The 26,503-nt window shown below is 40.6% G+C and overlaps 1 protein-coding gene across 4 annotated transcripts in view; it reads right to left on the bottom strand.

Moving 5' to 3' along the window:
* STAMBPL1 (STAM binding protein like 1) overlaps positions 1–26,503 on the bottom strand; it is a 61,696-nt gene that overhangs the window by 6,874 nt on the left and 28,319 nt on the right. For 2 of the 4 annotated variants that reach the window (NM_001243343.1, XM_021071881.2), the window contains 6 exon segments: positions 2,675–2,812; positions 5,587–5,711; positions 6,983–7,340; positions 9,725–9,820; positions 11,795–11,870; positions 14,163–14,380. In NM_001243343.1, coding sequence (NP_001230272.1) covers positions 2,675–2,812; positions 5,587–5,711; positions 6,983–7,340; positions 9,725–9,820; positions 11,795–11,870; positions 14,163–14,380 — 1,011 coding nt within the window. 4 annotated transcript variants of the gene reach the window in all.

The raw sequence follows: 26,503 nt of genomic DNA, 5'->3' as shown, positions 1-26,503 counted from the left end.
ACATTACAACCTCTGAGGTTCAGAAATACATTTTAGTGTTTTCACTGAATCACAATAATTTGACATGGTGAAAGGAACTAAAGGCAAAGCCCTGGGATTCTAAAATTATGCCGATTTCTTATTTAAATGATAACTTCATTACTGCATACATCATCTGCATAGCTCATAAAGGAAAAACCTTTGTTTCTAATCTGGGAAATGTTTTGTGAGATAAACACTGACTTTTCAATATAAGCATAATTTTACTGTCATTCTTTCTCAATTTATATAACAATTTTTTTTCTATAATTTGTTTTGATTTAAAACGCATTCTTGGGAGTTTCCATTGTGGCTCAGCAGCAATGAACCCGACTAGTATCCATGAGGATGCGGGTTTGATCCCTGGCCTCACTTAGTGGGTTAAGGAGCTGGCACTGCCGTGAGCTGTGGAGTAGGTGGCAGACTTGGCTTGGATCTGGCATTGCTGTGGTTGTGGCAGAGGCCAGCAGCTGCAGTTCTGCTTTGACCTCTAGCCTGGGAACTTCCATATGCTGCAGGTGCAGACCCAAAAAGCAAAAAAAAAAAAAAAAAAAAAAAGAAAACAAAAAATAAAAAAGTAAAATTCAGTCTTGTTATAGAAAATTACATTACACTAAGTAATGTCTTTACTTTCAGCTATTTCTAGGCAAACAATAAGGCACCTACTGCTAAGGAAAACAAATATATAGAAAGTTTTTGCAAACTCTTCATCATAAATAATTTGGTGTATTTGAGAAGTGGTATGTTGTTTACAGCTCACACAAATTCGGTGAGGGAGAGAAGGCATTCATTAGCCCCACTTGATCAATGAGGGGACCTGGAAATAAGGAGGGTAGGAGTCCTGACCAAGGGCAAACAGTAATTTGCAGGCGGAGTGAGGACTACTTTCTCCTCTGCCCTCCTAAATTACACAACACCAAATGCTCTGTATGTGAGAGTGTGTGCAGCTGTGGGTGTGAATGTGTGTCCTGCCCTGACTCAGTACCTCTATAAAGCAGGTAAAATAAAAAATGGTCCCTTCTCACTCTTCAGGAGCCCTTGAGGTCCCCAGGATATGCCTGGAAATCCGGGCCACCATCCAGTGGCCAAGTGCCAGTGGGATGGCTTGTCCCTACCCCCGGGCCCCGGTCTCAGATGCATGAGATAGATGCAACCATGGGTAGGAAAAGTACAATACCCTCACTAAGAATAACAGCTACAATTTTCTGAGTGCCTAGAAAAATGTGATGAGAAATTCCCTGACATTATCTCACCTTCACAGGAAGTACAGGTCCATTATTATGATCCCCTTTTTATAGGTGATTAAGCTGATGCTTGAATACCTTGCCAATATTCCTACAGTGAATGTGCAATAGAGCTGAGATGTAAACTCATGTCTTCTGATCTGTAAGCCTTTTCCTGCTCCTATGGTGGCCTGGTGGATGGTGGAATCCAATATTTTTGTCCCTACTCTGTGGCTGTTTACATAGTGACTCACACATCCTTGGCCTGTAGGGGAGGTGCTGTGGCCCCTATTCGATATGTACAAATGCTTCTATTTTTTGTGGGGGGTGTCATTTTGTCTTTTCAGGGCCACACCTGTGGCATATGGAGGTTCCCAGGCCAGGGACTGAATCAGAGCTGTAGCTGCTGGCCTACACCACAGCCACAATAACACAGGATCCAAGCCGAGTATGTGACCTGCACCACAGCTCACAGCAACACTGGATACTTAACCCACTGAGCAGGGCCAGGGATCTAACTTGAGTCCTCATGGATACTAGTTGGGTTTGTTAACCACTGAGTCACGATGGGAACTCCCAAAAGCATCTTTAAAAGAAACATTTTCAGAAATTTTCTTAAAATAATCTCTTTTTTTTTTTCCCCCAGGGCCGCAGCCGCAGCATAGGGAAATCCCAGGCTAGGGGTCAAATCAGAGCTACAGCTGCTGGCCTACACCACAGCCACAATAACACAGGATCCAAGCCGAGTATGTGACCTGCACCACAGCTCACAGCAACACTGGATCCTTAACCCGCTGAGCAAGGCCAGGGATCTAACTCGTGTCCTCATGGATACTAGTCGGGTTTGTTAACCGCTGAGCCATGACAAGAACTCCAAAATAATCTACTTTAGACCCACACCAAAGGGAGAGAGAATATTAATAACTGTCTAATCATACTAGACCATTAAACACCTGACAAGGCCTCCATGAGACTATGTAAAATCATCAAAACAAGTCTCCTGATTTCCAAAGGTGTTCCTCTCTCTTTTAACTTCGGATGGTGGAAAAAAGCATACTATGGGCCTCCAGATTTGACTGGAAAAAAGCATACTATGGGCCTGTCCAAATCCAGATTTTATTTAGACATGGCCCAACATTGAAGAAAATGCTTTCATATGATGACATTTGTTCCACTTGAAAACATTAAAAATAAAAAATGATTTAAACGAAACATTAAAAATAAAAAATGATTTAAACTAAGCTAAATTTCCTCCAGGAAAATTTAAACTAATCTAAATGATTTAAACTAAGCTAAATTTCCTCCAGGAGGAAAATAGCCCATCAAACTCATGTGCACAAATGCACACATGTGCATGCGCAGCACCCCCCCCACAAAAAAAAAAAAACAACACACACACCAAAACCCTCTCAAACCCCAAAGGTCAAACATACGTGGATCCATCCTAGAGTGAGGAGATCGTGTTGATCCTGAACACTGAATAATTCCTCTACATTCTCCACGTCACAATAGTCTGGTCCCGCAGACTGCTTTGGCACAATTAAGTGGGTAATAGTAAATTCATTATGCGTCTGAAAAACAAACAGCAAGAAAAATAATAATCACCTGACAGAAAAAAAAAAGCTTGAGTAGGAAGTGCGGTGTTTGGATAAAACTAGAAAGTGCCTGACCACTGCTTACATCATTGTCATCCTCACGCCCCCGTCACAACTCAAAAATAAAGCCTGGAACTTGAACGTGGATTATTTGCCAAAAATTTGAGCCAGTTGTTTGGAGCTGGAAATCCATTCTCACAATAGAAAATGTATCATAAATAGGAATCAGCCTCCCAGACTGGTCCCTGGAAGTTCAGTTAATAAATAATGTTGTGTGATAGTCCATCTGCAATGGAAACACTAAACAACAGCAGGTTTATTTGGAAGGGGAGATGCTAATGAAATCATTTTATGGTTTTATTGAAGGACATTCTAAGGTTTGTGAAGGTCGATGGTCCTGTTTTTGTTATTATTTCATTTCACTTTGAAGACGTAGGATGTTCTTCTACTATGGGGGGAATTACTGGAATTTTCCATAATTAAGCTAATGTTTTGGATTTGCAGTTAGATAAAGAGAAAGGAAAGACAGGCTTCCCCTCCCCTCTTAGGTAAAAGTGGTTGAAGGAAGAGGGTTGTAAAGTTGATAGGATCCTCAGATAAGAGATGCTTGTGCCCCAAGGAGCTGTCCATCCCTGGCAGCACTGTCTTCTTTCTAGATTCCAGGCTTTTCTGCAAGCTGGGAACTATTCCTTCAGCCTTGATTACACCTCTTCTCTTCATCCCACCCCCTTCTTTCAGGGCTAACTTTATGTATTCTGCAGGCCTGGTGTAAATATCACCTTTCAAAGCAGCCCTTGTTGACCCTCCTAGATGAGGGTTCCCACTTACCCCTTCCTATGACACCCTGCACTTTCACAGACAGCACTCAGCCCCATTTATGATTAATCATTGGTCTGGTTCTTTATAAGCATCACAAAGGCTTCATCTGGCACAGACTGTGGCTCTCATAGGCTACTGAATACCAGCACCCAGCACAGCACCTGTAAATGTCTGATGAAGGAATGGATCGGAGTTCCCCTCATGGCTCAGCGGAAACGAATCTGGCTGGTATCCATGAAGATGCAGGTTTGATCCCTGGCCTTGCTCAGTGGGTTAAGGATCCGGCATTGCCGTGAGCTGTGGTGTAGGCCAACGGCTATAGCTCCGATTCAACCCCTGGCCTGGGAATCTCCATATGCTGTGGGTGGGGGTCCTAAAAAAAGACAAAAAAAAAAAAAAAAAAAAGGAATGGATGAAGAATGAATGAATCAAACTAAGTACAACATGTGGTCTTGGGGAGGAAGCAGCCATAGCACACTGCCCCCTGCAGGGCAAAGAAGGTGGCTGTGGGGAGGAGATGGCAGGTCATTCTGTGCTTGACTTTTGAACTTCCTCTCTCCCCTGGAGGAAATGCAAAGATGCAACACCAGACCACATAGGAAAACATGTGTTGAATGAAACTTTTTTATTTTTAATTTTTTAGGGCCACACCTGTGGCATATAGAAGTTCCCAGGCTAGGGGTGGAATCGGAGCTGCAGCTGCCAGTCCACATCACAGCCACAGCAATACCAGATCTAAGCCACATCTGCGACCTACACCAAAGCTTGCGGCAATGCCAGATTGTTGTTAACCCACTGAGTGAGGCCAGGGATCGAACCGGTGTCCACTTGGATACTAGTCATGTTCTTAACCTGCTGAGCCACAATGGGAACTCCGGAATGAAACATCTTATTCAATTAAATAACAGTTCCTGGAGTTCCTGCCATGGCTAAAAGGGGTGAGGACATGACATTGTTTCTGTGAGGATGCAGGTTCAATCCGTGACCTCGCTTAGTGGGTTAAGGATCTGGTGTTGCCACAAGCTGTGATGTAGGTCACAGATGTAGCTCGGATCTGGTGTTGCCATGGCTGTGGCATGGGCCTCAGCTGCAGCTCAGATTCCACCCCTAAACCTGGGAATTTCCATATTTCACAGGTGCAGCTGTAAAAAATACGTACATATGTACATACATACATAAACAGTTCCCTAGTAAATGTTTAGGAATGACAATGTGCTGGGGCTCAGAAATATAAACTGATACCCCAACAAGAGTACCAAGGGCAATTCCAAAGACACAATGTTCCTTTTTCTTAAAGGAGGAAATTAAATGCATCTTCTCTCATTTATCTCCTTGCATTTTGATGTTGATCTTTCATCACCTATTCCTGAAAAAATCTTCCATACTTAAATATGACCTGGGCTATAAGATTTCAGTTTGTTGAAACCACTGCCTTAAAGAAAACAACAAAACCCTAGCTTTATTCCTCATGTATCTGAAAAAGGGTGGCAAGATAATACCTATCACAGATAAAAGCAGGTAGAGTTAACATATGAATGTATGTAAAACAAACACTTGCAATGGAATCTGATTTAGAAAACTAGATGGGTCTGGAAATGTGAAGATCTGAAAGCCACCATTTTTCTAAAAAATGATTTAAATTATGGTTTGATTAGTTCTTTACAACAAACTTTTACAGTATCCCTGAAATTTTACAATCCATTTTCTAGAAGGATAATTTCACTTATAATGACAGTGGTTATTGAAAGTTAATCTATATGAAGTTAATTTTGTAATGTTTATGACACTTAGGATGCTTTAATTCTGCTCAGCTTATCACAGAAAGCCAATGTTTATGACACTTAGGATGCTTTAATTCTGCTCAGCTTATCACAGAAAGCCAATCCTAGTAAAAGTACCCTGTGCAGAAAAATACGAAACAAAGACCATACCAGTTTTCCACAGAGAATTCCACAGGTTTCTATTCCTCTCACTGTATTAGATTCTGCCAGTAGCAGAAATCTGTGGCAAAGATCTCTTGATAAAACTACATATCGCAGTCCTTCCACCACTAAATCTAAAAAACAAAAAAAGGGAGAAAAAGCTAAAAAATAAACCTTATACCCCATCCTTGAAAACTGTTTTTATCAAGTGACTGCAGGTAAATATAAATTTAAAAAATGAAATTATCAGGTGCTCCACTTTTTGTCTTTTATTTTAGCACTTGTAAAAGTGAATACTGACTAGAAGGAAGGTAAAATTGCACCTTGCATATAAATTATTCATATGCAAGTGGGAAGGTACAAGCATTTTATATCTTTGTGCCTGGATCAACTCTTTACATGTACGTGTATGCATGTTTTCTTTTGGCACACATTGCACAAGCTGCATAGAACACATCGCATATTGCATAAGCCATAGGATAGACATGTGTTTACCACGCTACTTAGAACCTATAAAGTTGGCAATCATTAAGTAAAAGCATCACGTTTTCAGAAATCATCGGCAGTAGAATATTTTATAAAATGGTTGTTTATCATGACTCTTTCAAAATAAATGGAAACAAACTCCATCTGATAGTGTCTGCTGGGAAAATCCACCCCCCTCCCCAATTTGGTTTTGGAAACCTGCCTACACTGATGTAGCAGCCCCAAGCAGAACTAATTTTTGGCAGAAACACATAATCCATTTGGAGGTTAAATACCCATGTGTACAGATCCTCCTGGCCCAGGGAAATGCTAAATATTTAAATTTAATGACTGAGCAGCATTATGGGTAAATAAGTATTTTAGCATCTTCTTTCCTCTCTGGTGTAAGTGTGGATTCATGTGTTTCTTGGTTAAAATACATAAAAGATAAAAATGTTTGGAATTCTTTTTTAAAATCTCTGTACCAAGACCAATTACAGTCCAGTTTAATATAGAGACTCTGCTCTATCAGGGGAAAAATCACATTTCCTGAAAAAAATACATTTTTTTTTTCAATGGCAGTACCGGAGGCATTTGGAAGTTCCCAGGCCAGGGACTGAGTCCAAGCCACAGCCATGGCAACTCTGGGTCCTTTAAGCCACTGCACCAGGCTGGGGATTGAACCCTTGCCTCCAAGCTGCTGCAGTCACATTCTTAATGCACTGTGCCCACAGGGGGGAACTCCACATGTCCTGACCTTTGAGGTTACATATAGCAAAAGCCAGATGGTACTGAAAACTAGCTCTGTCATTCACACCACATCATCTAGGGGCATAATCACAACCAATAATAAAATGAGGAGACCTCTCCCAGATGTCACAGAAATGTGGTTCCATTAGAAAAGATTCCACGTCTTGTGGGAGTGCATTTCCTCACTTACTCTGACCAGCACTTAGAGTAGCAGCTGGTTTTAAGGCCCTGTTTACCGGAGGAGAGTGGCCAGCATAATTGGTTGCATCACTTTTATTAGGCTGATCTGCAAATACATCCAGCAAGGAATTGTTCTGGTGAGTGGAGAAGCAGGACAAAGCACTCCCATCAGTCTGCTCCGACAGTGCTGGGGTTTCCTGGCTTCGCATCTGACCCCGGGCTAATTCTTGCTTCTTGAGCTGATCTTCAAAAAACAAAAACTGTTCCGATTCCAGCTGCTGCTGGCGCATCTGAGCGACCCGCTTCCTTTCCGCCTCTATCAATCTCTGATGCTCCAGTTTTTTGAGAACTTCAGCTTTATATTTGTTCTAAAAAAAAAAAAAAATGTGGTTGCCAGAATAAAAGGTTAGCTTCCAAGGCAAAGACATCAAACTAGGATTAGACACCTTCAATCTTCGCGCAGGCAGAGATGCTGTGATATCTCCACAGGGACGTGCTTGAGACCGCGCAGGGAAATTTAACATCATGGTAGAAGCCCCTTAATCTGATTATGGGAGCAGTTCTAAATCCACTCAGGTTCTAGCACAAGACAGGCCAGGACAATCAAGTTCCCTCCAGTCTCCAGTACTTTTAGATATTAGAAAATCAAGGTCAGGATTGTCTGCACAGGCTGACTGAGAAGACCCTATCTCAGAAATGGTTCCATCCCCCGCGGCTGCTCGGTCCAAGATAATAGCTGCTAGCCACATGTGATTATTTACATTTAAATTAATCAAAATGAAATGAAAGTAGAAATTCCATCTCTCTGTCTCACTCGCCACATTTTAAGTACCGCAGGCTGGTGGCTCCCACATCAGAAAGAGCCAAATAGGACATTGCCATCATCACGGGATGTTTCAGGGGACAGTGCCACCTTAGGACCTTTGGCATTTGACTCTAGAACTCACACTGCTGGAACTTTAGGGAGAAGGGGAATCACTATGAAATGTGGTCTAATTAGCTCTCTCAGAACAAACTAGTTTTGTTTAAAATGAAGATTCCCAAGCTCCCCAGTTTTAACAAAAATGTCCAGACATTATTGGGTCAGAGATAAAGCTTTAATGAGCTTCCTAAGTGACTTTGATGACAGCTAGACTTTGGGAGCTACTGTAAAGCCGGGGTGGGGTGGGGTGGGGTGGGAGACGCAGCTTACAGCAGCACTCGGAGAGGCACACGGATCCCCCGGGTCCTGTTATAGGGCAGGCTGGCATTCAGTGGGTCTGGGGTGGAGCCTGAGAATCTGCATTCTAACAGCCTCCCGGGTGATGTGAGTGTTGCCAGTAGCAAAGGCTTTACCCATGTATCTGCTGATCCCTCTCAGACATAAAGGGTGCCATTCTATCCCCCCACATATTTCTATAAGTCATATACTTGGGATACTATTGTGGGCTCTGAGGTCATTGGGATCACCAAAGGTAGACCAGGTAACAGTTCCTGAGGCCATTCCTCCCAGAGAGATGTTGTAGGGACGACCGTACACACTGCTGAGCAGAAAGGAGACTTCATTGGGCTTTCCTTTCCCTTCCTGTTGCTCTGTCTGAGTGGCCCAAATCACTCTGATCTTTCAAAGTTCAAATCAAATCATCAGTATCCACACTGGAGGGAATCTTCCGATTCCAACCTGCCTTCTGTCACGGAGTGAAACACTTGACTCAAACCTGCCTTCTAGCTACGACAAAGGAAATAAAGAAGGCCAGTGACCGCCTGTACTGAGAGGTAGGGAGATTGGACTGAACTGAGAGTCTGTAAGACTGACACCTTTCAAAATACATAAACACACACACACACAAAAGCAAAGCAAACTTTATCATAATTCAGTAAATAGTATGAGGTCAAGTGGTGAACTTGGGTAGCCCATAGACTGACGGGTCAGTTTCTTCTTTCAATGCCCTTCAGTCTCTTGACTTCATTTTCATTTTCAGTCTCTATTTAATAAGAATCCAGAAGCTACCACTTCTCGGTGATGCAATTATATTCCACTCCTATGGTTAGCTCTCATTCCATCTCAATGTAATACTGACTCTAATATTTAAGAGTTTAATTCACATTTCCAAGGTGTACATAATTGGATTCATCAGAAACCATACATTGTTCTCTCTACCTCTCTTACTGCCTCCTTTTATCACTAAGGAGTAGCCATCTGGCTCAGGGTTACATTGGCAACAGTTGGTCAAAAGCTCTGTTGAAATTGCTGTATGAAGTCTACTTTCTTTTCTTTTTTATGTATGTATTTATTTATTTGCTTTTTAGGGCCACGTTTGTGGCATATGGAAGATCCCAGGCCGGGGATCAAATTGGAGCTATAGCTGCCAGCCTTCACCACAACCACAGCAATGCAGGATCCGAGCCATGTCTGAGACCTACACCACAGCTCATGGCAACACCAGATCCTTAACCCACTGAGTGAGGCCAGGGATTGAACCCTCGTTCTCATGGATCCTAGTCGGGTTCATTACTGCTGAGCCATGACAGGAACTCCCAACGTCTATTTTCTAATGCTTTGCTTCACTAGCTATTGGAGGGAAAATAAAAACACCACATCTTTGGTGCAAGTGCTTAACCTAGACATCAACATGAATTTTTTATGGGGTTTACATCACTGTACTTTTAATTAGCTGAAATGCATATGACATTTGACAAACACACGAAAATGAAATTCAAAAAATATCTGCACAGAAAACAGTCATGAAATAAATGCACCAACTGAACTTACTTTGCTTTGCAAATATTCTTGGTATTGTATGTTATATTTCTTTAAAAGGTCCTTTTTCAATTCATCTGTCCTTGGGAATGCAATCTCCTTCAGTTTCTTTTAAAAATATATATACATATTGATTAGTAGGATTTTCAGTATAGTCTTTCAGATCATCAGCTGAGAAAGAAAGACAGCTGGTATGTGTATTAGACATCAAGACACAAGTAACCAAAGATGATGGTGGAAAAGCTGCTTTTTTCTGGAGCTCTGAGATAAAACTTTTCAGTAGGGAAGAGAAAAAATTATCCCCTGCATAAGACCTTTGTTGATTCCACTGCTTAGATAAGCATTTTGTTTAGGTAGGCACCTCATTTTTAAGTGGTAGGTTTGCAAATGCACATTCCATGGTATGTAAATTACATGGAATCACAGTGAGAAGGGACCCTGGAGAACACAGTCAACAGGGATGTAGATGGTAAAGAGCAGCTAAGGCACCTTTGACAAAATACAGATTTCCAGTCCTGGCCCAAGATCCACTGCATCAACATTTAGTTTTTCTCTTTAGGGCCGCACCTGCAGCATAAGTAAGTTCCCAGGTCAGGGGTTGAATTGGAGCTGCAGGTGCCGGCCTGCGCCACAGCCATAGCCACACCAGATGTGAGCCACATCTGTGACCTACACCGAAGCTCGTGGCAAGGCCAGATCCTTGTTAACCCACTGAGCGAGGCCAGGGATCAAAGCTACATCCTCATGGATGCTAATCAGGTTCTTAACCCACTGAGCCACAATGGGAACTCTACGAATCAACATTTTTTAGGGAAGAGATTGAGGTCTGGATCTCAAACATCTTCCCAGTGATTCTTAATGGCAGGAAAATCCGAGACCGTTCACGCGCCCACCACCCACCTTGGTAGAGATGAGAAAACTTAGGCTTAGAGAGATTGAAAGGCTTGTCCCATATATACAACCAGTTAGTGGCCCCATAATGACTAAAACCCAAATCTCCTAACTCTAGCCAAACTCTTCCTTTAAAATTTTTGTGCTCTTAATCTTTTGTCATCTCCCCATCCATTCATTTAATCAACAAGCACAACAAGAGAAAATGTATATGCTCTTGGAGAATTTTTTTCCCAAGTAAAAATACAAATAATGTTAAATTAGAGTAAAAGAGTCACCTTGGTAGCCTAAGACCTTTGGTTTCCATACAGAACTGTCTGAGGTTAAGTGAAGAAGAGAATTGAGGAGAAATGCTACCTTAAAGGCCTGGGAATGAATTACGCTTCAGATAGTGTGGAAATGTACACGACCTTTTGTCAAAACTTCTGTTCTATTTACAGGCAGCCTCAGGCCTGACATAAGTGGTAAGAAACCTTTATTCCAATATTTTTTGAGAGTCAGTTAAAATTTCATGCTGTGATTGGCTCTGTATATATTATTTTATCTTCCATTTTATAAAACCAACCTAAACTATTTACAATAAATAAATGGAAAACATTTTAAAATGTTATTTAAAAGGATATATTCTCAGCTAAAGATATGTGAAACTATATATGTAGCAAATGTTAATAATAAATAAATAAATTTCAACCACCTTTCTTTTCTTTTGGAATAGTTCAGGTCGTCCGCTAAACACTATATTGTCTATTATGCTAGTCCTATAAGAAGAAAGTAATTAAAACCTTGTGGCTGCCTTTACAATCAACATTGATGTTCAAACAGAGTTGGGGTTCAGAACTGTAGGGAATAATCAAAATCAGCCAAAATGACTATCTCAAATAAGTATGGAGAAATAGAAAATCCTTCTCTCAGTCTCTGGGAGGAATTGTGAAATAATTCTTTTTCACATCTCAAGGTTACTGAGTACATTACTGATCCTTTTTTTCTTTTCTTCTCCCTGTTTTAAGACGACATCTCAGAGTAATGATGATTAAAGGTCTAAGAAGAAATTGAAACATCACAGCTAATAGCATGGATTTTTGAGCTTCAACTCTCAAGAGAATGAGACAGAAGAGGAGAAGAAGGGGGTGAATCAATACTGGATACTTGTGGAACGTATGATCCCCCTGGGGAGAGCCGATGCCACAATACCTTCATAATGTCCTGCTTTTCGGGTACCGCACATTGCTGGTAATCTCGATGGCTGGGAAGCTTTTCTACAAACAAACTGGAGAAAGAGAAAACATGGCCTTAGAGCTTTATAACAGAAAAAAAGTTCAATGATGGTTTCCAATAGGATAATGGGCCTCCATTTCAAAAAAGGACATCGTTAATAACATTATTTAACCTCTATTCTTTCCATCTGCCTTTCCATCAAAGGTTGGCCTGAGAATGATTTTGGCATTACAAGGTAGTTATGCTCAGCAAACTAAGACCTGAGGTTTAAAAGGGTTGAAGTCGGGAAGCTCCCTGAACAGACCACATCACTTTGGTTTTTCTCAGCTCTTGGGCATTATATCCCACTCGAGTACCACTTTGCTTAGGTGAAGTGCTGGCAACACTGAGGATCACAGAGTTCCCTGGTGGCTCAGTGGGTTAAGAACCTGGCATTGTAACTGCTGTGGCTCTGGTTCCTGCTATGGTGCAGGTTGGATCCTTGGCCCGGGGAACCCTCTGCCAGAAAACAACAACAACAACAAAAAACAAGACCAAAAAAACACTGAAGATCATGTGAAAATGTAAGAGTTTAGAAAGATGGATGTAATCCCTTCTCACCACTGAAACGGACTCAAAGCACCACCAGTGAATCGGTAGTGCCATGGTGTATACATTAAAAATTCTTAAATGAAAATTTATAACTTAGAAAAATGTCAGCGTGAATCTCTAAAGGATTAAGAGGTGCTAATTAAGAGTTCATTTTTTAAAAATCGCCTCTTGAGGAACAAGGGATAGTAAAAATAAAGAGAAATCCCTACAGCTAACTGGACACATTACTTCCAGGTAAAGTGAAGATATCGCTTCCACAAGGGCAGGGAATTCTGTTTTGGCTTTTCTCCTTGTATCCTCAGCTTACAGAATAGTGTCCACCTCACAATAAGTGCTCAATAAATATTTGTTAAATGAATGACTGGCCTGTAGATAGAGCACAATGGACTCTAAACACTTTTTTTTTGATCAACTAATCTGTTATATCTGTTATAACTTATAATTACTGATGTTCTGTTGTTTACATATCACACAAAGATTCATCACCTCATCTGCAGAATACATAGGAAGGGTATGACAACTGAGTCCTCAAATGAGAAAACTAAAGCTGAAAGAAACGACATAAGGTGTCAGCTGCCTAAGGCTTTTATAAGTAAAGTCATAGACATTTGACTTGGAGAGACCTCAGAGATTTTCACACGTAAGTTTCTCATTTATGTAGATGAGGAACTGAACTCTTATAGGACTGCTGAATTACAAAAGGGCCTATCATTCATGACAGAACAGAATTCAAATATTCTAATTACTCACTAACTCAGAGAGTATAGTGGCCTTTAACCACACTTACGTGTTGTGTACCAAACCCAGGAAGAAGGTGAAAAAAATATTATCAATCAGTAACGTAGTGTTCAGAAGCTAAAATGGAAAATGTGTGCTGTCAATGACAATTGATGGTCCAATTTCATCGATAAAGTCACTGATTAACTTTCTATAAGTTTGATTGTTCCCAGGTAGGAATGAATGTTGCCAATCATTCTTTAGATTTCCAAGAAGTTCATTAACTTGAATACAATGCAGAGCCCAGTTTTCATACCATAGTAACTGCTTTTAATTTCACTCATGGTTGAATTGTGGAATGAAATGCTTAAAACAGCTGATCTTTTCAACTTCTCAAGTGTTCTCAGGTTAAGTACCCAGCAAAACCAATACAGCTAAATCACGCATTCCATAATTTTTGACTAAGACAAGAATAAGGGGTTCAGCTCCGATGAAATAATATTTGGTAACAGAAGCTCCTCCCAATTAATAAGCTGTCAAATTGATAGGGAAAATCCAAATCCCCTTTCTATTAACTCAAACTAGGTTTTTTGTTTTTTGGTTTTTTTTTTTTTTTTTTTTTTTTTTAATGTTAATGGTATATTCAGGTGCTGTAGATGGACCTACAACACAGCTTCTGTTCTCATAAAGCTTGCATTCCTGTAGAGGGAGAATGACAGGAAACAAGCAATTATATTTGCGAAGAGAGAGAAGGGGACACACAGGTTACTGTGCTGGCCTCTTGAGCGGGTGTCTGATATACCTGGGCCTCACTCCACCCCTGGGCTTCCAGCCCTAAGCCTCAGCGATGACAGTAGGGATGCCTTTGAGGCCATTACTTGGTAACTTAAAAACTGGACACCCCACGCTTTTAGAAATCGGAAATCTAGTTGGAACAGGAAAACATGCCTGGCGTCCAAGCCGTCTCACCACCGTGCCATGTAAATAGTTTTTTCCAATTTCTTCATTTCAAAGACGTCCAAAATAAAATACTTACGTTATAAATTTATTATAAAGAACAAAGGCATTTTCCAAGTTTCCTTCTTCCAAATACACCGAGGCCATCCTCTCCATTTCTACTCCGGATCGAAAGTAGCGCCGCGGAGTGATGTCTTCGTTGATGGTAATATTACAACCCAGCTTGCTGAGGGCGCGGACTCGCTCTTCCGGGCTGAGGGAAACGTCTGTATGGTCAGGCATGGCGGCTAACTTTCTCTGCAAAGCAAAATTTGAATCCCTGGTTATAATAAGCAATGAACACGGCTGCAATTAGAGGTGCATGTTCTGTACTAAATACCTGACATTGATACCTATGGAATATTTCTCATAAGAGTTAACGATGCGATAAAAGTGAAGACTCTTTGCTTAAACAGGTGGTCTACACTCCAAAAAGACACACATTTCATGGTAAATATGCAGTTTTATTGGACCTTTTGTAGGTTTTAGCTACAACGATGTGGCAGTTCCTGGGTAGGCGAATGTTTTGGGTCATTTTAGGTCGAATAACATTGACCTGTGTATATCCTCACAGTGGTAGCAGGACAGAGATGGATGCCTGCCAGGGTTGCATCATGTCATTACACGTGAAGGCTCTCTAAGAGATAGCTTGGATTCCAAGGTACAATAAAGATTCAATTCTATTTAGCACCCTTGCATCTTTACCAAGTGAATAAAACCCCACCAGCAAGTCCTGAAGAAGCCTTTCAAGCATATGGACACCTCCCTTTCTTCCTTTTTTAACCAATAAAGAGATTCTTGGAGTGCCACCTATAATAATTACACTGTTAATTGGTCCCCTGAGACAATAATGATAACAACTTTTAAAAGCCCATGATTTTAATTAAAACATATGTATTTTATTAATAAAAACAGTGACACATTTGAAAAAACACAGAACATACACACTCAGGATAATTATTTAGTTATTCAATAAAAAGTCAGTACTTCTAAAAGGTGAAAAAGTCAACAAATATTTTTTTCTGTTAAAGACCAGATAGCAGGTACAGTGGGGAGCCTAGAAGTTAGGGATCTACTGGTGTCACTGCTGTAGCCTGGGTTCCATCTCTGGCCCTAGGAATGTCTTCCTGCCCCAGACAAAAAACAAACAAACAAAAAAACCCATATAGCAAATATAATCTCCACCACAGCAACTTAGTTCTGCTGGTGTGAAAGAAACTCTAAACAGTACATTAACACAGAATCCTGGCTGTGTTCCAAAAAAAATTTATTTCCAAAAACAAGCCAGTGATGTGGCCCTCAGAACTTATTTTGCTGAGCCCTGCTTTAGACCATTGCTTCTCAAAGTATGGTCCCCGTGGCAACAGCAGCAACTAGAAATTTCTTAAAAATGCACATTCCTGATAAACCTCAGCTCAGATCTATAGACCCAGAATCTCTGGAAATGGGCGTGGAGTTTTAACTAGTGTTCCCTGAGACACCTCTGCATCCAACAGCTCTGACCACTCTGCACTCCTTTGATGATTCAAGAACGGAGTTAAACCAGGCAAAACAAATTCAGCTTCCCAAGGACCCCTCAGTCACTCAAGGGCAGATTGTAAGTCTGCCTAGAGTGTGGGTGGAACATCTGAGTAAGGTTTGTAGAAAGTTGAAAAAGAAAACCAGGTAGACATTGTTTTGTTTTGTTTTGATGGTCACATCCACAGCATATCAAAGTTCCCAGGCCAGGGATTGGATCTTTTGACCCATTGCACTGGGCTGGGGATCGAACCTGCAGTTGGAGTCTTAACTCACTGTGCCACAATGGGAACTCCAGGTCTATATAGTTTTTGTCTGGCTATGAAATGCTGACTGAGGGGGGAAGGATCAAGATGGAGGTGGAGTAAGATGCAGCACTCATCTTCTCCCACAAACACATCAAAAAACACAGCTACATGTAGAATGACTCAGACAGGACATCTACTGAACGCTGGCAGAAGAACTTAAACCTCCAAAAAAAGGGCAAGACACTCTTGACATAATTGGGTAGAACAAAAGAAAAAAAGAAAAGAGAGAGATAAAAGGAATCAGGATGGGACTAGCATTCAGAAGAGGGAGATGGGAAAGAGAAAAGGAACCCACACCCTGGGAAGCCACCTAACCAACAGGGAGATCAGCTGAGCTGGAGGGACTTCAAAGTTGCCCAGAAAAGCACAACAGCTGGACTGAGGAGGGCGAAACAGAGTGAGAGCCACACAGATCATATGTATCACCATCCCACACACCACAGCCTGAGACGCTTGGATGTGGGCTGGGTGCTGAGACTCAGGCTCTGGAGGTCAGTCGGTGGAGAGGACTAGGGTCGGCTGTGTGAAGACAGCCTGAGGGGCTAAGGAGCCATGTGCCATGGGCTGGGGAGAGGGGTGCTACAAGCTGGGGAGTGGAATATCACAGCTGAGAGAACCAGGGAAGAGATCTGGGCCTGCAGGAGAAGCAAGGCTCCATTGTTGGAGAGGAGGAGGGATGGACCACCATAGGCATCTCCATGCATGGGCTCTCAGAGGGTGGGGCACCTCTGGTGCAGGCTATGGGTGGTGCGAGGCCACTTGCTTGGGATACAGGAGACCAGGTGCTTCTTGTGTGGACTGCAGGTGGCCAGGACCCTCTTGTGGGGGCTAAGGGCAGTGGGGGCTAAGTGTGATGTGGTGCCTCTTGCATAATCTGCAGGTGGCAGGGTCAAACCACAGAAACCAGAGGGAGGCATGGCTTGCCACCACTAGGAGTCTGTGAACAGGCTCCACCTGTGGCCCCAGTCACCTCAGAGTTTGGCAAAAAAGAGGGCACTGCAACCGAGCATCACCCGTTATTGCTTTCACTCCCCTGGGAACACACCTGTCCTACTGCTGCCACTGCCAAATGCTCTGGGCAGATCCCAGATGCTTGCTCACTGTCACTTCCCAGGACCCTGCAACTAGGATCAGCCTGTGCAGCACCTCCTGTGTGGGCTAAGTGGGATGGGAGTATGGTCCCACTCTTACTTCTTGTATGGTCTATAGGTGCTGGGAGTAAACTGCTGCAGTGCATAGCTCGCCACCTCCAGGAGTCTGTGAACAGGCAGCACTTGTGGCCCCAGTCACCACAGAGGGCGCCCAGAGAAGGGCACCCAGAGAAGGGCACTGTGACTGAAAACCACCTGGTGTTGCTCTCGCTCCCCTGGGAACTCACACACCCTGCTGCTGCCCCTGCCAAATGCCCTGGGCACCTTGTAAATCTGCCTAATGCTTATTACTACTTCCCAGGGCCGTGCAACTAGGAGTAGCCTGTACCACCTTCCTGCAGGCCCTTGCTATTGTTAAGAGCCCAGTAACCAGGCACTACTACTAGCCCTACCCATTGCCTCCTTTTCCTTGGAAACACACTCAGCACCCTGGGAATAGTAGCCTGCTCACAACGAAGGAAGAGACAGCAAATATCCAAATACCAATGCCAAAAATAAATAGTAACCCCCCAAAAAAATACAAAGGTGTGCTCTTGCACAGTAATAGCCCTCCCAGACTAGTTTGGCTTCCCTAAACTCACAGAAAAAGAAAAACATAAACAGAATGAAGAAGCTCAGGAAACATTCCCAGTTAAAAGAACAGGAGAATTCACCTGAAGCAGCAAACAATGAAACAGAACTCTGCAGTCTAATAGACACTGAGTTCAAAAGGGAGATAGTGAAAATACTGAAGGAATTAAGGGTGAATATGAAGGAATTAAGAGCAGATATAAACAGTAATGCAGATTACTTTAGAAAGGAACTAGAAAATATAAGGAGAAACCAAGGAAAATTAGAAAATTCATTTGCAGAGACACAAACTGAGCTAAAGGCACTAAAGAGTGGAATGAATAATGCAGAGGAATAAATTAGTGACTTGAAGATAGAATAATGGAAATCACCCAAGCAGGACAGCAAGAGAAAACAAAAAGAAAAAACATGAAAGCAATGTAAGAGATCTAAGGGATAATATAAATGGGGTCAATCTATGCATAATAGGAATTCCAGAAGGAGAAGATAAAGAAAAAGGGATTGAAAATATATTTGAAGAAATTACAGGAGTTCCCGTCATGGTGCAGTGGTTAACAAATCCGACTAGGAACCATGAGGTTGTGGGTTCAATCCCTGGCCTTGCTCAGTGGGTTAAGGATCTGGCGTTTCTGTGAGCTGTGGTGTACATCGCAGACGTGGCTCAGATCCCATGTAGCTGTGGCTCTGGTTAGGCTGGTGGCTACAGCTCCAATTAGACCCCTAGCCTGGGAACCTCCATATGCCATAGGAGTGGCCCTAGAAAAGGCAAAAAGACAAAAAAAGAAAAAAAAAGAAATTACATCTGAAAACTTTCCAAATCTAAAGAAAACAGATATCAAGATACAGGAAGCACAGAGGGCCCCCCAAAAGTTGAACACCAAACAGGCCCACACCAAGACATATTATAATAAAAACAGCAAAAGTTAAAGAGACTATTCTAAAGGCAGCAAGAGAAACGCAAAGTGTTAATTAAAAGGGAACCCCCATATGGCTATCAGCTGATTTTTCTACTGAAACACTACAGGCCATAAGAGAGTAGCAAGATATATTTAAAATTCTAAAAGGGAAATACTAGCCTAGAATACTCTACTCAGCAAAAATATCATTTAAAATAGAAGGAGAAATAGAGAATTTCTCCAACAAACAAAAGCTAAAAGAATACAGCAATACTAAACCCATTTTAAAAGAAATACTGAAAGGGCTCCTCTAAATTAAAAAAGAAGTAAGAAGAAATAGGATGGAGGGAATCACAATTGGAAAGCAATTACTTAAATAAGCCAGTATACTTATTTAAAAAAAATCTACTGTAAAAGTGATAATAAACATAAGGAACAGCAAGAGGACAAACATGAAGATGTTAAAAAAGGACTTCGAAATCTTAGAATGTGGGGAAGGAAAGTAAGAAAATCTAGACTCTTTTTTGTGTGTGTGTTTTGTTTTGTTTTTGTTTTTTTAATAATGTGTTTGGGCCTATATGACTGTCAGGCCAAAGCAAGCAGATACAGGAAGGGGTTAACACACTTAAAAAACAGGGCAACCACAAATCAAAACCAAATATTACATTCACAAAAACTAAAAAGAAAAGTACACAAGCATAAAATAAATAGAAATCATCCAACCAAAAAAAGAAATGAACAAAGGAGAAACATAGAATCAATTGGAAAAAAAGGTTTAAAATGGCAATAAATACATATTTATCAATAATTAGTTTAAATATCAATGGAAGGAATGCTCCAATCAAAAGACACAGAGTGGCAGAATGGATAAAAAAGCAAAAACCTACTACAGTAGACTGTCTACAAGAGACTCACCTTAGGGTAAAGGACACATATAGACTGAAAGTGAGGGGATGGGAAAAGATATTTCATGCCAGTGGACAAGACAGGAAAGCAGAAGTTGCAATACTCATATCAGGCAAAATAGACTTTAAAATGAAGGCTATAAAAAAGACAAAGAAGGACACTATTTAATGGTAAAAGGATGCATTCAAGAAGAGGATATTACAATCATCAATATATATGTCCCTAATATAGGAGCATCCAGATACATACAACAAATACTCACAGACATAAAAGGAGAAACTGATGGGAATACAATAATAGTAGGATAAGTCTACTCACAACACCCCACTCATACTGATGGACAGATCTTCTAGACAGAAAATCAATAAGGCAACAGAGATCCTAAAGGACACAATAGAAAAGTAGACTTAATTGATATTTTTAGGACATTACATCCAAACAAATCAGAATATACATTCTTCTCAAGTGCACATGGAACATACTCAAGGATTGACCACATACTGGGGCACAAAACTAGCTCAACAAATTTAAGAGTATAGAAATTATTTCAAGTATCTTCTCTGACCACAATGGCATGAAGCTATAAATCAACCACAGGAAAACAAACGAAAAAAACTAACTACATTGAGACTAAACAACCTGCTACTAAAAAACTAATGGATCAATAAAGAAATCAAAAAGGAAATTTAAAAATACCTCAAGACAAATGATAATGAAGATACAACTATTTAAAATCTACGGGATGCTGCAAAAGCAGTGCTTAGAGGAAAATTCATAGTGATCCAGGCCTTCCTCAAAAAAGAAGAAAAATGTCAAATCAATAACAACCCACCACCTAAAAGAATGAAAAAAAGAAGAACAAAAAAAACCCTAAAGTCAGCAGAAGGAAGGAAATCATAAAGATCAGAGAAGAAATCAATAAAATAGAGATTCAAAAAAAAAATAGAAAAAAAATCAATAAAACCAAGCACTGTTTCTTTGAAAAGATAAAAAAATTGACAAACCTCTAGCCAGACTCACCAAGAAAGAGGAGAGAGAAAACCCAAATAAGTAGAATAAGAAATGAAAAAGGAGAAATCACAAGGATACTGCTGAAATTAAAAGACCATAAGAGAACACTACAAACAATTATATGTCAACAAATTTGACAACCTAGAAGAAATGGACAACTTTCTAGAGACATAGAGCCTGCAAAAGCTGAATCAAGAAGAAATAGATCAACTGAACAGTAAATCACTTGAAAAGAAATATGTGATAAAAATACTCCCTACAAACAAAAGTCCAGGACCAGATGGCTTCACAGGAGAATTCTAACAAACATACAAAGAAGAACTTATACTGACCCTTCTTAAAATTTTCCAAAAGGTTGAAAAAGAAGAAACACTCACAAAGACAGTCTATGAAGCCACCATTGCCCTAATACCAAAACCAGACAAAGATACTACCAAAAAAGACAACTATAGGCCAATATCTTTGATGAATATAGATGCAAAAATTCTCAAAGAAATTTTAGCCAACCAAATCCAACAACAAATAAAAAATAAATAAAAAAGATCATACACCACAACCAAGTGGGATTCATCCCAGGTTCACAAGGATGGTTCAACATTGGCAAATCAATCAACATCATATACCACATTAACAAAAGAAAAGTCAAAAACCACATGATCATCTCAATAGAGGCAAAAAAAGCATTTGACAAATTTCAACATTCATTCATGATCAAAACTCTTACCAAAGTGAGTATAGAGGGAACATACCATAACATAATAAAAGCCATTTATGGCAAACCCATAGCAAATATAATACTCAAAAGAGAAAAGCTGAAAGGCTTCCCACTAAAATGTGGTACAAGACAAGGATGCCCACTCTCAACACTTTTATTCAACATAGTATTGGAAGTCCTAACCACAGAAATCACACAAACGAAAGAAATAAAAGATATACAAATTGGAAGAGAATAGGTAAAATTGTCACTGGATGCATATGACATGATACTATATATAGAAAACCCTAAGGATGCCACACAAAAACTACTCAAACCAATCAACAAATTCAGCCAAGTAGCAGGATACAGGATTAACATTCAAAAATTGGTTGCATTTCCGTGTACTAACAATGAAATACTAGAAAAGGAATAAAAAAATACAATACCTTTTAAAATCACGCCCCCCAAAATTAAATACCTGGGACTAAACCTGACCAAGGAGGTAAAAGACTTACATGCTGAGAACTACAAAACATTAATCAAGGAAATTAAAGAAGATGTAAAGAAATGGAAAGATAATTCCATGCTCCTGGGTTGGAAAAATTAATATTATAAAAATGGTAAAACTACCCAAAGCTATCTACAGATTCAATGCAATCCCTATCAAATCACCCATGACATTTTTTTACAGAACTAGAACAAATAATCCAAAAATGTAAATGGAAGTGTAAAAGACCCAGAATTGCCAAAGCAATCCTGAGGAACAAAAACCAAGCAGGAGGCATAACTCTTCCAGACTTCAGGCAATACTACAAAGCCACAGTCATCAAGACAGTGTGGTACTGGTACCAAAACAGACATATGGACCAATGGAAGAGTAGAGAACCCAGAACTAAACCCAGACACCTATGTCAATTAATCTTTGACAAAGGAAGCAAGAAAATAAAATGAGAAAAAGACAGTCTTTTCAGCAAGCAGGGGTGGCAAAATTGGACAGCCTCATGTAAATCAATGAAACTGGAACACACCCTCACACCATGCACAAAAATAAACTTTAAATGGCTTAAAGACTTAAACATAAGTTAAGACATCACCAAACTCCTAGAAAAGAACATAGGCAAACCATTCTCTGACATCAAGCTTACAAATATTTTCTCAGGTCAGTCTCCCAAGGCAACAGAAATAAAAGTAAAAATAAACCAATGGGACCTAATCAAACTGACAAGCTTTTGCATAGCAAAGAAACCATTAAAAAAAAAATACGGAATGAGAGAAAATAGTTTCAAATGATGCAACTGACAAGGGCTTAATCTCTAAAATATACAAACAACTTATACAACTCAATAACAATAAAGCCAACAACCCCAAAATGGGCAAAAGACCTGAATAGGCATTTGTCCAAAGCAGATATACAGATGGCTAACAGGCACATGAAACAATGCTCAACATCACTGATTGTTAGAGAAATGAAAGTCAAAACTACTGTGAGGTACCACCTCCACACCAGTCAGAATGACCATCATGAATAAATCCACAAATAGCAAATGCTGGAGAGGGTGTGGAGAAAAGGGAACCCCCCCTACACTGTTGGTGGGAATGTAAGCTGGTACAACCACTATGGAAAACAGTATGGAGGCACCTCAGAAAACTCAATATAGAACTACCATATGAGCCAGCAATCCCACTCTTGGACATATATGTGGACAAAACTTTCCTTGGAAAAGACGTATGCACTCGTATGTTCATTGCAGGGCTATTCACAATAGCCAAGTCATGGAAACAACCCAAATGTCCATCAACAGAGGTTTGCATTAGGAAGACGTGGTATATATACACAATGGAATACTACTCAGCCATAAAAAAAATAAAATAATGCCATTTGCAGCAACATGGATGGAACTAGAGATTCTCAGACTGAGTGAAGCATGTCAGAAAGAGAAAGACAAATACCATATGATATCACTTACATCTGAAATCTAATATATGGCACAAAGGAAACTTTTCACAGAAAAGAAATTAATGGACTTGGAGAACAGACTTGTGATTGCCAAGGGGGCGGGGAAGTAGTGGGATGGACTGGGAATCTGGGGTTAATAGATGCAAACTATTGCCTTTGGAATGGATAAGCAATGAGATCCTGCTGTATAGCACTGGGAACTATATCTAGTTACGATGGAGCATTATGGAGGACAATGTGAGAAAAAGAATGTATATATATATGTGTGACTGGGCCACTATGTTTTATAGTAGAAAACTGACAGAACACTATAAACCAGCTATAATGGAAACAGTAAAAGTCATTTAAAAAAAAAAAAAGAAAGAAATGCTGACTGACTTTCAGAGGCAGAGTGGGGTGAATTAAATACATACAGTTTTTTCAACACCATCTGTTCTTTGGTGGTAATTTTATAGCAGATAGAACCCCAGAGACCTGTAAGGGTTCCTTCTTCTAAACATTTATTATAGAACCTGGGAGGCTTTCATGTGGTTCTCAAGGTCCCATGAAGTCAGAAGCAGGCCATGCCTCTTGTATCTTCTGGTCCTCTTTTGATCTGGCCTGGAGCAATGCGTCTTCCTTCCTGTGTCTTTTCTCCTAAGGGATCTCTCAGGGCCTGAGCTTCCTCACCCTGAAGGTCTCTAGCTACCTCTTCTGTGGCTGGGTGGGTAAGATAGGTCATTTTAGAGCAGAAGAGACAAGAAGACTTAGAAGTCACCTGGGTTCTCCAGGTCCAAATTAAAAGGAATAAAGAGCACGCTTGATTCTGATCCTCACCCAACATCTTATTTTTAAAAATTTTTTATTTGTTTATGTATTTATTTAGTCTTTTTAGGGCCACACCCATGGCATATGGAGGTTCCCAGGCTAGGGGGTCTAATCAGAGCTGTAGCTGCTGGCCAATGGCACAGCCACAGCAAAGCGGGATCCTTAACCCACTGAGCAAGGCCAGGGATCAAACCTGCATCCTCATGGTACTAGTCAGGTTCGTTAACCACTGAGCCATGACAGGAACTCCATTACCTGGCATCTTAAATCTATTTTCACTTGGTCCTGAATTCTGAGGTCAGAGGGGTATGACTAGCAGCAACACCAACATTCAGATACTTCCTTCTCTCCAAATCCTGTTGTGCTGCTCTTTTAATTCTCTGAAAGACTTTCTAATTTTAGAGAAGCTATTGGAAGCTTCCCCTCATCAAAGGCAAGAATCAGCCTAAGCCCTGAGTATACGCTGTCTTTTCCAACTGAGATGTCTCAGACACCATGGCAACCCATCCACATCTCCCCAGTCTTACTCACCTGTGGAGCTGGATGCCACTAAATGAAAACTTTGTTATTCAACTACTGCATTTAGAAGGGATAAGCCATGAAGTCCTACTATACAGAGAACTATGTCCAGTCTCTGGGGGTAGAACATGATGGAAGATAGGACGGAAAAACAATGTATATATGTGGATGACTGGATCACTAGGCTGTACAGCAGAAATTGACACAACACTGTAAATCAACTGTACTGTAATTCTTTCTTACTTTTTTCTTAAAAAAGAAAATATTGTTATTTGACCACAGATAAATACTGCAATGACATCAGAAAATGACTGGGAAAAAAAATCTATGGGAATTTGGACATTTTCTAAAGGGGACTCCCAGCCCTGTATGCACAAAAGTAATGTGTCTATTTTTTTTATTACTATACAGTCTACACTGAGTTATAATTATTTGTATACAAGTATTTTTTATCTGTTTATGAACTCCTTGAGGGGAAGAATCATTTTACATTCATCACTATCCTCTGAAATGCAGTGCATTCCCCGCAACACAGATAATAATCAACAAAAGTATCCAATAAAGGAGGAAGAGAGAAAGGAAGCAATGTGATTATAATTGTATTATCACATTACTTGAAGATAATTCAGATTTATTTTCCCTTTAGGAATAATGCTACCTTTCCTAATTTTAAAATTGATTTCACAGATAAACTGGGAAATAGCTTAAAGTCTTCATCAACCTATAGTGTTTCATCTTCATATGAGCATCTTAGATGTAAATAAAATTTCCCAGGTGCAAAAGCCTTAGTGTTCATTTTTACACTGACATGTTCACTAAAATTTGAATTATTCCTACACAATGTTCTAGAAGAACACACATGGCACTCCATAAAGTTAACTCCTTCCTCTGCAGAGGTGGAAATGGGGCAGTCTTTTTTATCCCCCAGTGCCTTGACAACATGGGGTCAGAGGGTGAAAAGTTTCTGTAATTTTCTGTTCCTCAAACATACTCTCAAAGCAACTGAGCACCTATGAAGGACTATCTTGGCAGAGAGGGAACACTGAGTCATAACCTGCTTCAGAGCATGAATAACACCCTCTGTTTCTTTGTGTTCTGGTGCTAAACTTTGTGAGTATAGCGTAGTCAGTACGGGGCTGCTCCCAGCACTACCTCTACAGGTTGCATTGAGGGGGTTTGGGAGGGTCGTCCAGAGGAGGGGAATGGTAATGACAGCTTTTGTTTATCAAGCCTCAATGATATGCTGACACATTGAAAATATGATCTCTAGGGTATTTCCTTTGTGGCTCAGTGGGTTATGAACCCAGCTGGTACGCATGAGGATGTTCGATCCCTGGCGTCGCTCAGTGGGTTAAGGATCTGGCGTTGCTGTGAGCTACGGTAAAGGTTGCAGACTCAGCATGTTGCTGTGGCTGTGGCACAGGCTGGTAGCTGCAGCTTGGATTTGCCCCTTAGCCTGGGGACTCCCACATGCCGTAGGTGTGGCTATTAAAAAAAAAAAAGATCTCCAGAAGTTCCCATTGGGGTTGAGTGGATTAAGAACCTGACATAGTATCTGTGAATCCTCAGTTGAACAAGGCCTTGTTCAGTGGATTAAAGATCCAGTGTCACCAAAAGCTGCACTGTAGGTCAAAGATGCAACTTGGATCTCATGTTGCCATAGCCATGGTGTAAGCTGACAGCTGCAGCTCCCATTCAACCCCCAACCCTGGGAATTTCCACATGCTGCAGGTGTGACCATAAAAGGAAAAAAATATATATGATATCCAAAAAGTCGAAAGGTACAAGTACAAAAACAGGGCCATGGAGATTATGTAATGTTCCTATATTCACACTCAGAGACTGATCTGGGACACAGAACAACCCCATGGGACCCCAAGCCCCTGTTATTTCCTCTTTAGCACATTATTTCTTCTAAGATGTCACTCAAGAAGATGTGGACCATGTTGGCTGTGAGGGGGAATGATGAAAAGGACGAGAGTTTCGAGTATTCACACGTTTACACAAGGGTACCAAAGCAACATTTAGGTGTTAAATGTGA

This window comes from Sus scrofa, chromosome 14 (genome assembly GCF_054392235.1).
Source record: "Sus scrofa isolate SSC_HxYL_T2T_F1_AM1 chromosome 14, Sscrofa_HxYL_maternal_Yorkshire_Landrace_v2.0, whole genome shotgun sequence".
NCBI classification, from domain to species: Eukaryota; Metazoa; Chordata; class Mammalia; order Artiodactyla; family Suidae; genus Sus; species Sus scrofa.
This window is presented reverse-complemented; position numbering and strand designations above follow the sequence as displayed.